This window comes from Pteronotus mesoamericanus, unplaced genomic scaffold (genome assembly GCF_021234165.1).
Source record: "Pteronotus mesoamericanus isolate MK-2021 breed Mesoamerican mustached bat unplaced genomic scaffold, CSHL_Meso_final scaffold_371, whole genome shotgun sequence".
In the NCBI taxonomy this organism is placed as follows: Eukaryota; Metazoa; Chordata; class Mammalia; order Chiroptera; family Mormoopidae; genus Pteronotus; species Pteronotus mesoamericanus.
In genome coordinates this window covers 322,772-340,564 of record NW_026555314.1, presented here as the reverse complement: position 1 = coordinate 340,564, position 17,793 = coordinate 322,772, and the positions used below count along the sequence as shown (strand labels likewise).

Below are 17,793 nucleotides of genomic sequence, written 5' to 3'. Positions count from 1 at the left end.
GCAATTGGCCAGGGTCACTGTCCTCAAGGCGGGTGAGGTAACACCTGAGCAGAGCAGGGAACAGTCCCGCAGCTGGGCAGAGCTGGGGATAGTTGGGCAGAACTGCGGCCATTTCCACAACTGGACAGAGCTGGGGACAGTCCCACAACTTTGCGGAACTGGGGACAATGCCAAAATAAGGAAGAGCTGGGGACAATCCCAGGTCTGGGGAGAACTGGGGGCCATGAAACGATCGGGAAGCGCTGGAGGCAAACCCACAGCTGGGCAGAGCTGGGGACAATCCCACACTTGGGCAGCAGTTATCAGGGCTTAACAACGTCCTGCCAAGCAGCCATCTCTTCCTCTGAGGGACCAAGGGTGACGTAGCCCCTGCCCTCAGGTGCCCACCATTCTGAACCTGGTCTGCAGCCCTGGTTATCAAGTCCAAGGCAAGCCTAGGAGACTGGGTGGGTAAAGAAATAAGCCCTTTTTAGATCCAGCCAGCTTCTAGCTTTTCAGGGACAGAGACAGAAAGAGCGGCTGAGGGCCGGCTCCCGTGCCCGTGATGATGACGGCAGAGCAGCGAGGCGGGGAGGCTTGAGGGTAGACAGACCCAGGAGGGGACTGGGGGGCTGAGGGTCTTCAAGATGGAGGCAATGGTACGTGGTGCTCAAGCTCACCCAGAGGCTGACAATGGCGAGGACAATGAGGGGTCTATTGAATTTAGCCACTTGAAGACCATGGTGCTTTGGCAAGCGTAGGGGAGACATGGGGAGGTGGCAGAAAGGGAGGGGACATGGAGTCCCAGAGATGTGCTGCAAGGGGCAAGGGGCAGGAGGGAGGTAGGCACAAGTGGAGAGAAGGTGGCATCTAAGACGGGTTCTGGTGAGAGAACCAGGGCTTGCTTATGGCCACAGGGACAGGAGAGGGTGATAGAAAAATGGCTCGCCCAGATGTGCCATACTTGCAGGTCAGGGTCTAGGGGGCACCAGGAGGGGCGACCTGGACAAACCAGACGGTTTGCCCTGGAGTGACCAAGCACCTGGGAAGCCACTGGGGCTGCCCGCTGAGGGCGGTCAGAGGTCCAAGGCCCTGCTGGAGTGTCCTGTGTCCCAGGTTTAGAGGGGCTTCCCCACACAGTCCTTTATGGGGTGGTTCACACACACAGTTGTCCCATTGTTTTCCTATGGGGAAATAAAATCCTCACAGGTGGGCCCTCCCTGAGCCCAGGTGCTTCACTGAGCCTGGGTTACCTGTTCCCCATGTGAGCGTGTCTGGGGTCCTGTGATGGACATTGGGAGGGGTCAAGGCCTGAACACGGGTGCTAGGACCGAGGGACTGCTGGCTCCCCGAGAAGGCATGGGGGCCCGAGGCAGCCTTGACTGCCGCCCAGGGTGCTGGGGCAGGGCCGTCCGTGACTGTCGCAGTGGGACCAGGCACGCCAGGCCTGGGGCCCTGGGCTGGGGTTGGGCACACTTGGCCCTTGGAAAACTACGGCTGATTTGTGGCGGTAGCCTGGGACCTGGGCAGGGTTGGGGTGCCTCGTGGGCCAGTCATTGCTCCAGCCCCAGCATCAACCTCAGTTCCCAGTCCCAGGGGAAGGGGCTGGAGCAGCCGGGAAATGGGGTGTTGCTAAGATTTCACCGAGGGAAGGGGGGCAGGAGAGTTGACAGGTAGATCTGAGAGACAAGAGACAAAGCGCCCCTATGGCCTGGGCTGTGCGTGCTTCCCTGTAAGGCCTGACTGTCCACCTCAGGGTCTGAGGGTCCCTTCTAGAAAGGGCATCCCTTCTGCTGGGTGCTCCTATGCACCGGGCGCATAGGGCAGCAGATGTGATCCTGGAGGAAACGAGGGCCAGGGAGTTTCTCATTAAGAAAGGGCAGGAAGAGTGGACGGCGTGGGGGGCAGGAACGGGAGGAAGGGAAGCCGCTTGGCGTTCTCGCTGGTCGCTGGTCGGGGTGTGTTGTCCTGGCCTGCTCCCTGGGGGGTCTGCGGAAGTCAGCGTCGCCATCCATCTGCCAGCCCTGGAGCACCTGCTGTGCTGGGCACTGGGCCCCCTTTCTCCGGATCCCCTAACCCACGGCGCTGTGGGTTTTTCCCTCAGAGAGCGTTCCTTGACCGAAGGTAGTGCTAAGAATTCCTGCCCTGTGGGGAGGGAGGAGCAGCTGGGGCCAGGGAATGGAGGGATTAACCTGGGAAGCCACCTGCCAGGGACTGATCTTCCAGTGCTGGGGCAACCAGGGTGGGGACTTCCCCTCGCCTCCCAGAACCTGACCTGAGATGAGGTCCCCAGGAAGAGGAGACACTCTCATGGGCCTCCCTGCCAAGTGCCCTGACACTGATTTTTAAACCCGGAGGAAGGAGAAAGGAAGCCAGCCTCTCTGACCTGAGGCTTCTGTCCCCCTTGACCTCTCCTGAGCCCCAACAACTCTGCCCCCTGAGGTGGGGATCTGGGTACAGGTGGGCCTGGAGCTCTCTGGGGAGGAGGGCCTGGCAGCGACGGGCAGGACACTGGGGGCAGTAGGAAGGGGCTCAGGAGCTGAGACCTCCAGTCAGGTGGCTGTAGGTCTGGTCTCTGCTGTGACTTGAGTGGGTCACCCAGGGTCTCTGGGCCTTGGTGTCTCCATCTGCAGTCTGAGGATCATACTAGTCTCTTCCTTCAAGGATGGTAAGGTGTTCAAAAGATGAGATCGGGAGAGCACTTTGCTGGGGTCGGGGGTGGGGGGGGAGGTGGGGAAACACCCAGGCTGAAGCTAAAACCAACGTCTCTCCTCTGTGACCCCAGGAAGAGAAGGGACTGCGGAGGACCAGGGAGAAAGGAGGGCTGTGCCTGGGCTGGGAGGGTCCCAGAAGTGGCCCAGCTGGGGACTGGGCAGGACACAGCAACAGAGAGAGATGTGGGAGAAGATTTGTGGGGGGAGACTGAACATGGTCAACCAACTAAGGCCCCCCAAAGGTGTCCCCATCCCAGTCCTCAGAAACACCCTTCAGAGCTTATCTGTGTCAAGTGCCAGAGCCTCCTGGCTGGTCTTCTTGTGACAGCTTCTTCCCTGCCTTCCTCCTAGTCCTCTTACACCTCTGAAACTTCCATCTGGTGAGCAACCCATATGGGCCCAGATTCAAGAGCCTGTGAAGCAGATGCTGCTGGAGGGTCCTGGACTGCGTGGGTGGTCCAGCTTGAGGGAGTGACAGGGACGGGGTCAGGGTGGGCAGGAGCTGAGCTGAGCCCAGAAGAAGGAGGGCATTCCAGGGGTCAAGGGCCAGGAGCCCGGGCAGGGTTTCCACGCTGAGGAAAGTGGGGGTAGGAGGTCCCCGACCAGAACAGAAAGGGAGGGCTTATATGAGGGTCACTGGTTATGGCGAGCTCAGACCAGGAAGGAGGGACATAGTGAGCTGGAGGAGGAACCGGGGGAAGGACAGGACAGAGTGACTGATCGGTGACCAGACTCCTTGTGCCCTGGTCAGGTTCCTGCGAGGTGCTCTCTCCCCACGGGGTGTTTTCCCACCAAGGATTCCTCCCACCCCATCCCAAGAACTGGGAGGGGTTGCAAATGAAATATAAGACAAAATAAATGAGCAGGGAGCATGATTCCTGATGGACAATGAGGGCATTTTATTGAGCGTTGACTGGTGCAGGAAACGGGGCTGGGAACAACGTGGGGGGAATGGAGAGAGCCCTGCTGATCTGCAGGGAGAATCTCAGTGCCCTAATCATGGAAGTCCTGGGCTCATCGTTGGCCTCAACCTCTCCTCAAGTTCTCATATTCTCATAAGTCGCCACCCCAAACCTGTGCTCACTGGTGCTGTTGGGATTCAGCCTTGAGGTGTTATCATTCCTCAGGGCATCTGTCTGCCCTGCGTTCAGATTCTCATCTTACCTTGGGGGAGGCTGTCTTGCCCACAGTCCCAGATAGTGAGACCCCAGGATTCCAGAGGAGGGAGCTTAGACATTAACCTAAGGCCACTGGGAGGCAACAGGATTTGGACGTGGGCCAAAAAAGAATAGCAATTAAAAAAAAAACCACGGTCATATTAATAGATGCAGAAAAAGCATTTGATAAAACCTAGTGCCCAATTATGATAAAATCTCTCAACGAAGTGGGACTAGAGGGAACATGCCCCAACATAATAAAAGCCATATATAACAAACCCACAGATGACATCATATTCAACAGGGAAAAACTAAAAGCATTTCCCTTAAGATCAGGAACAAGACAGGGATGTCTGCTTTTACCTCTCTTATTCAACATAGTACTGGAAGTCCTAACCACAGCAGTCAGACAAGGAGAAGAAATAAAAGGCATCCAAATTGAAAAGGATGAAGTAAACAGTCATTCACAGATGACATGATACTGTACACAGAGACCCCTAAAGATTCCACCAAAAAGCTACTAGAACTGATGAATGAATTCAGTAAGTAGCAGAATATAAAATTACTATTCAGAAATCTGTTGCATTTTTATACACCAGTAATGAACTATCAGAAAAGGAAACTAAGAAAACAGTCCTGTTTATAATTGCATAAGAAATACCTAGGAATAAATTTAACCAAGGGAGTAAAAAATGTGTACTTGGAAAATTATAAGGCACTGAAGAAAGAAATAGAAGAAGATATAAAATGGAATCATACACTGTGTTTATGGATAGGGAGAATTAACATCATTAAAATGTCCATACTACACAAATAAGTTTATAGATTCAGTGCAATTTTTATCAGAATACCAATTATGTATTTTGCCAAACTAGAACAAATAATCCAAAAACTTATATGGCACCCCCCCACGCACACATACACCCAAATAAGCTTAGCAATATTGAGAAAGAAGAACAAAGTTGGAGGTATCATGCTACTTGACATCAAACTATACTATAAGCCCATAGTAATCAAAACAGCAGGGTACTGGCATAAAAACAGATATATAGATCAGTGGAACAGAATAGAGAACCCAGAAGTAAATCCGTGTCTATATTATCAATTAATATTTGACAAAGAATGCAAGAACATACAATGAGTAAAGATAGTCCATTCCACAGATGCTGCTGGGAAAACTGACAGATACAAGTAAAGAAAATGAAACTAGACCACCTTCTTACACCATATACAAGAATAAACTCAAAATGGATTAAAGACTTAAATATAAGACTCAAAACCATGAAAAATCTTAGAAGAAAATCTCTGACATTTCTCTGCAATATTTTTTCTGATATCTCTTTGAACAAGGTAAACAATAAAAAAAAATGAACAAATGGGACCAAAACTGTTTTTGCACAGCAAAGGAAACCATCAACAAAACAAACAGACAACCTACTAAATGGGAGAATATACACACCAGTGGTGCATCTGATAAGGAGTTAATATTTAACATTTATAAAGAACTCATACTATTCAGCACCAAAACACAAACAATCCAGTTGAGAAGTGGGCAGAGGCCCTAAATAGATACTTCTGCAAAGAGAACATACAGAGGGCCAATAGAACAGCATATGAAAAGATGCTCAATGTCACTAATTGTCAGAAAAAATGCAAATTAAAACCACAATGAGATATCACCTCACACCTGTCAGAATGGTTATTATTGATAAATCAACAAACAAGTGCTGGCAAGCATGTGGAGAAAGGGGAACCCTTGTGCATTTGCAGATTGGTGCAGCCACCATGAGAAACAGTATGGAGTTTCCTCAAAAAATTAAAAATGGGATTGCTTTAAGACCCAGGGATTCTACCTCTGGGATTTATCTGAAGAAACCCAAAACACTAATTCAAAAGTCTATATGCCCTCCTCTGTCCATTGCAGTACTATTTACAATAGCCAACATAGGGAAGCAACCCAAGTGTCCATCAATAAATGAGTGGATAAAACAAGCAGTGGTACATATATACAATGGAATATTATTTGGCCGTAAAAAAGAAGAAAAGCTTATCATTTGTGACAGCAGGGATGGCCTTGGAGGGTATTATGTTCAGTGAAATAATTCAGAGAAAGACAAATACCATATGGATTCCCTTGTATGTGGAATCTAAAGAAAAGCAAACAAACAAACAAAATTGAAACAGACTCATAGATGCAGAGAGCGAACTGACGGCTGCCAGAGAGGATGGTGTTGGGGGTCTGGGTGAAAAAGGGAAAGGGATTAAAAAGTACAGATTGGTACTTGCCAAATAGTCATGGGGATATAAGTACAGCATAGGAAATACAGTCAATAATATTGTGATAACTATGTACTGTGTCAGTGGGTACTGGAAATATCGACGAACACTGTGTGAAGTATACAATTGCCTAAACACTAAGCTGTACACCTGAAACCAATACAAAATAAAATTGAAAGAAAACAATAAAAGAATAGTCATCAGAGAGAAGGTGCCCAGGACAACGATCCTGGATCCTCTGCCCTACCTTCTCTTCTGCAGTACTTTCTGGGTATTTCTGGGTGAGAATGAACTCCCCTCAAGGAAAAATGAAGACTCTTTCAAACCCAGAGTGCAGAAGAGAAGGCCTCCAGGAGAGCTTGGAGTCACAGTGAGGAAGGGCAGGAACGGGTCCCTGGCACCCTTTCATCTTGTCCTCCCCAAGTGCCTCAGAAGCCAAACAGGGTGCCAGGGGCTGAGAAGGGCAGACTAAAAAGGTGAATAATACAGAATGCTGAGCAATTCAGACCCTAGGCCCAGGGTGGACGGAAAGAAGAAGAAAACTGACTCAAATTTCATTCGACTCCTAGGAGGAGGGAAAGGAATAGACTCACCCAGGACAGTTGGATAGGTCCCGCTGCCGAACACAGCACACAGTGATACAGCCTTGAACATAAACCTCCCGGCACCCCCTCCAGCCCCTGCCCAGGCCCACTTGCAGCTGCAGGGGAGGCCCAGAGTCCAGCCTCCTTGTCATGGGGGCCGGTCTGGCTGATGGGAGGGTGAGGGAGGGTGGTCATCTCCCCACCTGCAGCTTTGTTTCCTTGAGGGGTAACCTTCCATCCATCCCCAGTCATGGAGGGAATAGGAGGGAGTGTCTGAGTGTCCCATTATGTCCCAGGGACCATATAGTCCTAGAAGGAGCTGTGTTTCTGGCTCCTTGGGGAATCTCAGGTAGGAGAAGAGAAAAATCCACTTTACAACCCAGAGAATATGGAGCCTGTGCAGAGCTGAGACCCATGGGAAGGTTCTGGGTGCCACACGTGCCCTGGACACATGAACGATGGGGCCATGTTTGCAGTGGCCACTGTGTGTGCGAGTGTGTGTTCTATGCGTGTCCGTGAGGCGGTTAGTGAGAATGTGTGTGTGCGCGTGTGCTTGTGCAGTCCTTCTGTCTGTATGATAGCTCAGAGCCCCATCCCGTGCCAGCTTCCCGAGACCATAGTCTCTTGGGTCCTCCGGCCTCATTCTAGGGCCCCAAGAATGTGAATCAGTTCAGAGACATGTTCATTCCCAGAATCATATTCAAGAGCCTTTAAACTCGTGGCCCTGTCAGCCACCCGTGGCTACTCTGACTTAGTGCTTGTGGCGGGGTCGGGGGTCGGCCTCTTTCAGCCTCCAAGGGGTTGAAAGAGAGCAGACTGGCCACTAATTCCCGCAGGGCTTGACTGCAGCTGGAACCCTCGTGACGCAGGTTCTGGGGTGGTCCTGGGCACATGTGCAGGTGAGTGACCAGGGGCCAGGGACTGAGGGTCCTGTAGTGACTGTGACAGTGAGGGTCTAAGGGACAGGGCACATGGGAGTGTCCAAGATGAGGCAGGCAGGCTAAGGAAGGAGGAATGCTCTACTGTGAAGATGAGAAGTTTCCAGAATGGGTAGGAAGCAGTGGAAAGCCTGTGAATGGGAAGACTAAAGATCGGGGTAAGGGAGCTCCCCGGTGTCCATGGAGACCAAGAAAATTGGGTCCTGGGAATACACACGGTCCATGGAAAAGCAGTAGTAGGGAAGGCATGGATGGTGGGCTCTCCTGGGCTGTGCTGCCTCATCCCATGTTCTGAAACATTCTGTGGGCACTACTGGGTATGAGCGAAACCCCCTCAGGGAAACATAAATACTCCTTCATTGGTTTCTTTCCCACAAGGTCAAAAGGATTGTGCTCACCTTTGGAGAGAGGTGAATTTGAGACCAAAATATATAAACAAAAATGAGCAGAGAGTACCATGTCTGATTGACAATAACAAGAATTTATTGACAGTTGATTAAGTACAGAGAGAAAAACAGGCGTCGCGACAGGGAGATTTTCCTGGGGGACCTAAGGATCCAGTGCCCAGGGGTGGGGGCTCCGGTCCTAGGAACACTCCGAGGGGGTCACGGACTTCTCCACGGTGCTGCCTTCGTGCGTGACGTGGCAGCTGTAGCTGCTGGCTGACTTCCACGTGCTGGGCGACACGCTCAGGTAGCTGCTGGCCGCGTACTTGTTGTTGCTCTGTTTGGAGGGCTTGGTGGTCTCCACGCCCTGGGTGACGGGGCTGCCATTTTTCTTCCAGGCCACCGTCACGACGCCGGGGTAGAAGTCACTGATGAGGCACACCAGCGTGGCCTTGTCGTTGCTGAGCTCGTCAGTGGAGGGCGGGAACAGAGCGACCGAGGGTGCGGCCTTGGGCTGACCTGTCGGTGGGAGAGGGGAGGGGAGGAGGTCAGATGTCTAGTTCAGAGCACTCTAGGCCCTGTGGTCCTTTCCATGTAGAGCAGTTTGCCGTGTTCCTGAAACAACTCCCCATTTTTCTGAAAGACCCTGTGTCTGGGCAGGAACCATCACCTGTCCTTTTGAACCCTCTTCTGCCACAGAGACATCCTACTGTCACCTTCTAGGCCCTGTCTTTTCCTGATCTTGTGACAGGGTCTGTCCGTCTGTCACCAGAAATGATGACATGACCTCTCTGACCTCCTCTTGGGTCAATCTCTACATTTCTGACCTGACCCTTTTGTGCTGGAGTCTTAGGTCTTTGCTCTAAGGGTCAGTTTTTTTTTTCCTGAATCCTCTCTCTCATACCTTTCCTGACATGATAGCATTTTTCTAGTCAAACAGAAGTCTTTGCATCTGTCCTCGGCTCTGTCTCCTTGTACACATGGCAGCCCGCTCCACACTTAGCAAACTGTACAAACCACCAGAGCTTTCAGGCTATAGAGTCTGTGCTTCTTCTTGTGAAGTGTTTGTCTCTGAGAGACCAATTGGCCCTCTGTGTCCTCATCGTCTGTCATTAAATGACCCTTCCACCAGCCCCTTCTCCTTCCCACTGTGTTCTTTCTCCTGCAAGGCTCTCTCATCCCAGTCTGGTGGGGGATACTGCATGGCAGCTCTGCGCTGGCCCCGGGGGGCCCATCTACCCTGCATCGTTCCTGGCCAAGATCACCAGTTGCACATCCTGGAGGACATTCCCTGTCCCCTACACTTGTGTCTGTGGCCTTGGCCCTGAGGGTTCTGGGTCCTTCAAAAGTCTCCACGTGGTCACCCTCTCTGGACTACTTATCCCTTCTTCCCCTTGAGAGGAGACCCTGGACAACTAGTAACCCTTATACATAAACCTGGTACACCAGAGCCCGAAGGGGAGCACAGAACAGAGCCTGTCAGGAACCCAGCCTGGCCCTGGCAGACACGTGGAAGAGACTACAAGTCACCCTGTCCATTCCCCTGTCTCGGGGTCAGAGCCGAAGGTCTGAGAGTGAGCAGTGGAGGCAAGTTGGACAGTGAGGAAGGGGACAGGAGGAGGTCAGGGTCCCAAAAGCTGGGATCCTGGGTGAAACTAAACCCAGGCTGAGACTAAACCCAGAAAAGAGGTGCAAACAGCAAAAAATTGCCAAAAAGGGTGGGAGAGTAGGGAAGGAGAGGGAAGGAGAGACTCACCTAGGACGGTCAGATGGGTCCCTCCGCCGAACACATAACACAGTGATACAGCCTTGAACACAAACCTCCTGCCCAGGCCCACCTGCAGCTGCACAGGAGGCCCAAAGTCCAGCCTCCTTGTCACGGGTGGCGATCGGGCAAATGGGGGGCAGTGGTGAGAGGGGTGGCCCTGCGGATGGGATTTCCATCCTATGGAGCTGTGGGATCCATGAACCCTGCTCATGATATGGCCGGGCAGGGAATGGGCTGGTGCGGAATCCGGATTTTCACCTAATTCCACCGTTGGGAAGGAGCCGTGTCCCGGCCCAGGTCCCGGCACATTGCCATTGTGAAATTGGGGCACAGGGCTGTTTATACACAGCGGTGATGGAGCTGGGAGCCCCGAGCGGAGCTGGGCATGGTGGGGAGGTCATGGACGCCGCCACGTCCTCAGCACAGGAGGTCCAGTCGGGTAGGGGTGGGAATGGGAAGTGTGTGTGGGAGCATCACAGTCACCCCAGCACCCAGCCCGTGCTGCTGTGATCTGCTTGGTAGCGTCCCTGCTCTCAGCTGTTCTGGCTTCAGGGGGACAGTCGCTGAGCCCCTCCTGAGCAGTGTGGGCAGCTTCTGCCTGTGTGGGCCCCTGGGCTGCATTAGAGCTAGAATGGCCCCCTCAAGACCCCGTGCAGTCAGGTAGGTGGTCCCTGCTCCCAGCACAGTGTTTTCGGTGAGGTTTCAGTGTGTGAGTGTGTCCCCTTCCTCCCTTGAATGACACATGTCCCTGAAAGTCACTGGCACAGGGCGCACCCTAGCCTGACAACACACTGTTGCCCTGGACTGAATGTGGGTGTTATGAGTGCGGCCCCGACACCCAGGGCCTCCGCCCGCGGTCTTGTCCCTGTACGTCATCCGCAGGCCTCACGCAAGGGATATACGGGCCCAGCATCTGTCCCTGACAGCGTCACAAGCAACGAGCGCTCTCCCATCCTTCCCAGGTCAGCCCGCTGTTCAAGGCCAGGCTGCCTCCCACAAGATTCCTGATGTTTCCCGGTCTCCAAGTCAACCTGGACTGGAATGTCCCTGCCCTTTGCATGGTCACTGGTTGTCTCTGGAGCCCAGAAGACGGGACTGCAGTGACCTGCCTCTGTCTGCTCATGTGCACCTGGGGTTCCCACTGAAGACCACCTCCCCGAGCCTCTCAGGTCTTCTCAGAGCAGTGTCCGCTAGGGGCATCTTTGTAAACGGCCGTTGTCTCTAGGAGCGTTGTGTGTGGGACTGTATGTGCATGTGCATGTATAGGGTGTGTGTGTGTGTGTGTGTGTTATTGTTCTGGCCTCATTCCTAAGGAGAGGAACTGATAACTGAGCAGTCAGGGGACCATTGTTAGCATCTGACTCCTGATTTTCACTGTGACGCAGGCATGTCCCTTGAGAAGACTGGGCATGTGACCGCGTGGTGGGATCAGTGGTGGGCTGGCCTTAATTGGATAGAGGGAGAGCGCCAGCCCTGTGCCCTGTGTGTGAGGAGCCTGGCGTAGAGCTGGGAGCCTGGTGACACCAGTGGAAAATGAGGGTCACCAGCAGAGAGTGTGAAACCTAGGACCTGGGGACAGAGGGTCCTGGGGTGAGTAGGTGAGTGAGAGGCAGAGTGCACATCCCTGGGGAAGCAGGAGTAGTGGTGGGAAGGACTGTAGGCAAGAAGGGCGTCTCTAGCCTAGGAGGGTGACAAGTTTCCAGACGGGGTAGGCAGCCATGGAAGGCCTGTGAGTGGGAAGACTGAGGATTTGCGGAAGGAAGCTCACGCACTACCCTGATGTCCGGGGGGAACAGGCTGGTTGGGACTCGAGGTTGGACATGGCCCACAGGAGAAAAACAGTAGTAGGGAAGAGGTCAATGATGGGCTCAGGGGTCATACTGCCCTGTCCTCCTTTCTGGAACATTCCATGGACAATTTAGGTTAGGAGTGAAATTGCCACTTAAGGAGACCTGGAGCCCATTTTCCCTGTCCTTTTGCAGATGACCAAACGATTGCATTCAACTTGGAGGCCGGTGGAGTTCTGAACAACAGTGAATAAATGACAAATTACCAGAGCCATTATGTATGATTGATAATGAAGATATTTATTAAGAGGGGATTTCGTTCACAAAGGATGATTGGGGTTTGTAAAGAGATATTTCTAGGGATATGTGGTTCGATCCCCGGGGGTAACAGGGCTCAGGGCCTAGGAACACTCCGAGGGGGTCACGGACTTCTCCACGGTGCTGCCTTCGTGCGTGACGTGGCAGCTGTAGCTGCTGGCTGACTTCCACGTGCTGGGCGACACGCTCAGGTAGCTGCTGGCCGCGTACTTGTTGTTGCTCTGTTTGGAGGGCTTGGTGGTCTCCACGCCCTGGGTGACGGGGCTGCCATTTTTCTTCCAGGCCACCGTCACGACGCCGGGGTAGAAGTCACTGATGAGGCACACCAGCGTGGCCTTGTCGTTGCTGAGCTCGTCAGTGGAGGGCGGGAACAGAGCGACCGAGGGTGCGGCCTTGGGCTGACCTGTCGGTGGGGGAGGAGGGAGGGGAGGGGAGGAGGTCTGATGTCCCGTCAGAGGCCGCTCTGGGCACCGCGGTCCTTGCCATGTAGTGCCGTTTGGCGTGTTCCTGAAGCAACTCCCGTTTCCCTCAGAGACCCTGAGCCTGGACCCGAGCCATCACCTGTCCTTTTGAACCCTCTTCTGCCACACAGAAGCATCATATGTCACCCTCTTGGCTCATGCCTTTTCCTACTAATCTTGTGAGAGCTTCTGTCTGCCTGTTTGTCACCGGAAAAGGTATGATCCTGACCTCCTCTTGGGTCCATCTCAGTACATTTCTGCTTGACGCTTTTCCGTGAAGTCTTAGGGGCTTTGATCTAAGGGGTCAGCGTTTTCTGAAACCTGTCTCTGCTGGACCCTCTCCCGACATGGTAAGTTTTTCTGAGTCCAACAGAAGTCTTTCTGTCCGCCTCCTCGTGCCTTGTCATCCCCCCACCACACTCAGCGACACAAGCCCCCCACCAGAGCCTTCATGATGGAGTCTGCGCTTCTCCCAGTGAAGTTCTTCCAACAGAGACCGAGGAGCCCGCTTGTCCCATCCCCTGTCATTGCGTGACCCTTCCTCTAGCACCTTCTCGTCCCTACTGTGTGCCCTTGCTCCTGCAGGGCTGTCTCGACCCATGCAGTAAAGGCCACTGCAGGCGGCTTTGCTCTGGGCCGAGGGAGCCCGTCCTCGCCTGCATCATTCCCGGCCCGTGAGCAGGAGCCCCACGTCCTGAGGACCTTCCTCTGACCTCTGTGTCCTAGCCTTGGCCCTGAGGGTGCTGGGCCTTCCTATCTGTCTCCACATGTTGTCAGCCCTCAGGACTACCCTTATCCTCTCTTCCCCTTGGGAGACGATCCCCAAGTAACCCCTACAAATAAATTTGGTAGACCAGACCCGAAGGGGGAGCACAGGCAGAGAACCCGGAATCAGGACCACAGCCTGACCCTGCCTGACACACGGAAGCGTCTACAAGTCACTCTGTCCATTCCTCTGTCTCTGGGTCAGAGAGGAGTGTCTGAGAAGTGAGCAGTGGAGGCAAGAGGGACAGTGAGAACAGGGGCAAGAGGAGCTCATTGTCCCAATGGTTGGGATACAGGGTGAAAGCTTGGTTACAGGCTGAGAGTAAACCTTGAGAAGGAGGAAAAACAGCAGAGCACCCAAAAGTGTGGGAAGAGTAGGGAAGGAGGGGGAAGGAGCGACTCACCGAGGACGGTCAGATGGGTCCCTCCGCCGAACACAGTACACTGTGACACAGCCTCAGACAAAAACCTTGTGAGAGGCCCTGCCCCACCCCTGAGCCCCCCCACCTGCAGCTGCCGTGGGGGGAGCCTGGGCCTCTGCCCCAGGCTGCTGTCTGCTCCGCATGGGGCCCTGAAGCCCCCACCCTCCTCCCAGCCACACCGTGACACAGCACCCGTCTCTGCATGTCCTCATCAGCAGGCTCCCTGGAGAGCCAGGCTGCACAGTGTCGCTGTCTGTTGGGACCGTCGTGTCTCCATGGCCCTCAGCGGAACCAGGAAAGGAGTCAGGTGGCCCGGCCGTGAAGAGACGTTCCCTTCTTGCAGGGTTGCGGGTGTCCCGCATCCCCGCAGGGGAGGAGGCAGGGCCCAGGCAGGCGGTCGCTGTGGGAATGTAGCACTGACCCCCGCTGTACCCTCAGGTCTCCTCCTGATGTTCCCTGTGGACGGGAGAGTCTGTGATTGCCCGAAGGGGTCGCTCAGCTTCTACTCCAAGTAATGGCAGCCCCTCCTCCACCGAGAACTCGAGAACCTCCGCTGTCTCTCCAGAATCGGGTTCTATAGGAATAGAGCTGGGGTCCCGAATCCTACAATTCGTTTCAGGACAACTGATCAGTGGTCGATTCCAGCCCGGGTGTTAAAGGCGCCAGGGGAGTGAGAACCCTGTTGTCATTCGTAAAGCAGGAGCCAATTATGTTCCCATGTCAGTGCGAGTGTCCCAGGACCACGTGAACATGTTCCACGAGATGTAGATTCCAACATTGCCACTCCATAGCCAATGTCACTGGGGGATAACCGTGCGTATTTGCGCAGCGATACAGCCACGATCCAGTGTTAGCCTGGTTTTAAATGTTATTTCTCCCCTCGCAGGGGGTGCCGGAACCTTGCTCTCATTGGTGAGTGAGATATGGAAAGAGAGAGTCTGCTTTCCCCTTCCTAGAGGAGAGCACAGGCTCCTGGTGTCGAGGGGGAGCCGCTGGGTCACCGTGGAAGTGCGCTCGCGCTGGGGGGAGGGGCCCTGAGCAAAGGCGGTGCTGCCCGGAGTGGTCTATGCAGCCCGGGCCCACGCTCCCACTGCCCTGAGGTCTTCTGACCTGCCCCCGCTCTGCTTCTCAATTCCAGGTGAAACCGTGTCCCTGGCAGGACATGGTATCCTCTCCCGGCGCAGGAAGGTGCCCTTTCTGTCCTGTCCTTCACCTCATGAGCGGTGAACACCACATGTTCACAGTAGAAACCAATTACGCGTTTGCTGCTGACCTAATCCGTGTCTGGACTTGGTTAGTATTCAGTGCTGAAGTTTGCGACATGGAGTTTGGGGAGATATCGCCCAGATTTCTGTGGTTCCTCTGGGCTTCCCGAGGAACAGGAAAATAAACTGCTGTCCCTTTAAGAAGAGGGCTCGGCTCAAGGGTCCTCCTCTCTGTTTCCTACCACTGACCCTCCTGAAACCTCCTCATTTCTTTCTGACCCCGAAAAGTGCCCAGAAGCCTCTCTCTCAGCACTTCTGCCTCCCCAGGTGACACGGACTGGGTCCCTGGGGTCAGCCCTGCAGGACAAGTCCACCCTCTGGGTCATGGCTTCTCCTCGTACTGAGACTGCAGCTTCATCCCGGGGAATTAGGTGGGTGGGAGGCCAGGGAACCATTTTCCCCCTGGAAAGGCCCCTGAGCCGGGGTCAGCAGCCCTTCGTCCCAGAGACGTCCTCACATGGCGACTACACACCAGATTCAGACCGTGATACATGATCAAGACTTTATTGAGGACGATGGGAAGCGGGGAGTCGGGGAGACCTGCCCCGCCTCAGCAGCCCTGGGCAGGAGTCCCAGGGCCACGGTGGGGAGCCGGGGAGTGGGGGATCTTGTGGGAGAGCGGCCCCGAACATGGGGCTCAGGTCCTAGGAACACTCCGAGGGGGTCACGGACTTCTCCACGGTGCTGCCTTCGTGCGTGACGTGGCAGCTGTAGCTGCTGGCTGACTTCCACGTGCTGGGCGACACGCTCAGGTAGCTGCTGGCCGCGTACTTGTTGTTGCTCTGTTTGGAGGGCTTGGTGGTCTCCACGCCCTGGGTGACGGGGCTGCCATTTTTCTTCCAGGCCACCGTCACGACGCCGGGGTAGAAGTCACTGATGAGGCACACCAGCGTGGCCTTGTCGTTGCTGAGCTCGTCAGTGGAGGGCGGGAACAGAGCGACCGAGGGTGCGGCCTTGGGCTGACCTGTGGGTGGGAGAGGCGAGGGGAGGAGGTCAGATGTCCTAATGCAGACGCCGCTCTGGGCATCCAACGTCCTTGCCATGTGGAGCCGTTTGGCGTGTTCCTGAAGCAATTCCCGTTTCTTGAGAGACACCGAGTCTGGACTCGCCTCCACCATCTGTCCTTTTGACCCTCTTCTGCCACACAGATGTCTCATTGTCACTCACCTGGCTCTGCCTTTTCCTACAATCTGACAGCTTCTGCCTGTCTGTTTGTTCCTGGGAAAAGGGATATGAGCTCTCTGGCCTGTTCTTGGGTCCATCTCAGTACATTTCTGACCTGGCACTTTTGTGCTGGGGTCTTAGGGGCTGCGTCTAAGGGGTCAGCGTTCTTCCCTGAACCTGTCTCTCTACACCCTCTGTCACATGATAGGTATTTCTGAGGTGCAACAGAAGTCTTTCTGTCTGTCCTGGGGTCTGACTCCTTGTGCGCTAGTCAGCCCCCAACACACTCAGCAAACGGGTCACACCACGAGACCTTTCAGGCTGTGGAGTCTGCACTTCTCCCAGTGAAGTTTTTCCCACAGAGACCGAGGAGCCCCCGTTGCCCTCATCCCTGTCATTCGGTGACCCTTGCTCCAGCACCTTCTCGTCCCCACTGTGTTCTTGCTCCTGCAGGGCCGTCGCGTCCCAGTGTGGCAGTAAAGCGCCACAGCGCGGCTGCTCCGCGCAGGGACGCTGGAGCCCGTGTTCGCCTGCATCAGTCCCGGCCCGTGAGCATGACCCCCGCTTCCTCAAGGACCATTTTTGATCATCCTGTGTCCATAGCCTTGGCCCTGAGGGTGCAGGGTCCTTCTAACGTCTCCACATGTTGTCAGCCTCTCAGGACTACCCTTATCCTCTCTTCCCCTTAGGAGGGGACCCCTAGTAACCCCTACTAATAAACTTGGTACGCCAGAGCCCGAAGGGGAGCACAGGCCAGAGAACCGGAATCAGGAACCCGGCCTGACCCTGGCAGACACATAGGAGAGTCTGCAAGTCACCCTGTCACTTCCCCGGTCTCAGGGTCAGACAGGAGTGTGAGAGAGTGAGCTGTGGAGGCAAGGAGGACAGGGAGAAAGGGGGCAAGAGGAGCTCATTGTCCTAATGGTTGGGATGGAGGGTGAAAGCTTGGGTACTGGCTGAGAGTAAACCCTGAGAAGAAGAAAAAGCAGCAGAACACCGCACAAAAGTGTGGAGGAGCAGGGAAGGAGGGGGAAGGAGCGACTCACCGAGGACGGTCAGATGGGTCCCTCCGCCGAACACAGCACACTGTGACACAGCCTCAAACAAAAACCTCTGAGAGAGGGCCTGCCCCACCCCTGAGCCCCCCACCTGCAGCTGCGGTGGGGGGAGCCTGGGCCTCTGCCCCAGGCTGCTGTCTGCTCCGCATGGGGCCCTGAAGCCCCCCGCCCCACCTCCCAGCCACACCGTGAGACAGCACCCGTGTCTGCATGTGCTCATCAGCAGACTCCCTGGAGAGCCAGGCTGCACAGTGTGGCTGCTCTCTGGGCCCTCGTGTCTCCATGGCCTTCAGCGTGACCAGGAACAGGAGCCAGGTCGCCCGGCCGTGAAGAGACGTTCCCTTCCTGCAGGGCTTGGCGGGGTCCCGCATCCCCGCAGCGGAGGAGGCAGGGCCCTGGCCAGCGGTCGCTGTGGGAATGTAGCACTGACCCCCGCTCCACCCTCAGGCGTCCTCCTCACGTTCCCTGTGGACGGGAGACTCTGTTATTGCCCCGAGGGGTCAGCTAGCTTACACACCAAGTAATGGCAGCCCCTCCTCCTCGATGAACTCCGAGACACTCTCCGTGTCTCTCCAGAATCGGGTTTACAGGTTTAGGGCCTGGGGTCCCGAATCCTACAATTCAAGTCAGCGCCCTCTGATCAGCGGTCGATTCCAGTGTGGGATGGAAAGGCGCCAGGGGAGCGGCGACCCTGTTGTCATCGTAAAGCAGGAGCCATTTATTTTCCCATGTCGTGTCAGTGTCCCCAGA

The 17,793-nt window shown here is 54.7% G+C and overlaps 3 gene segments (V, D, J or C); all 3 read right to left on the bottom strand.

Moving 5' to 3' along the window:
- Window positions 1–8,181: 8,181 nt before the first annotated feature.
- On the bottom strand, window positions 8,182–11,682 carry LOC129086296 (immunoglobulin lambda constant 7-like). The segment is given in 3 exon segments: window positions 8,182–8,554; window positions 9,792–9,907; window positions 11,579–11,682. Coding segments are annotated over 3 exon segments (540 nt in total).
- Window positions 11,683–11,864: 182 nt separating this feature from the next.
- Window positions 11,865–13,918, bottom strand: LOC129086295 (immunoglobulin lambda constant 7-like). The segment is given in 3 exon segments: window positions 11,865–12,311; window positions 13,539–13,578; window positions 13,736–13,918. Coding segments are annotated over 3 exon segments (543 nt in total).
- A 1,391-nt stretch (window positions 13,919–15,309) lies between these two features.
- LOC129086294 (immunoglobulin lambda constant 7-like) lies at window positions 15,310–17,414 on the bottom strand. The segment is given in 3 exon segments: window positions 15,310–15,785; window positions 17,032–17,140; window positions 17,244–17,414. Coding segments are annotated over 3 exon segments (600 nt in total).
- Window positions 17,415–17,793: the final 379 nt, after the last annotated feature.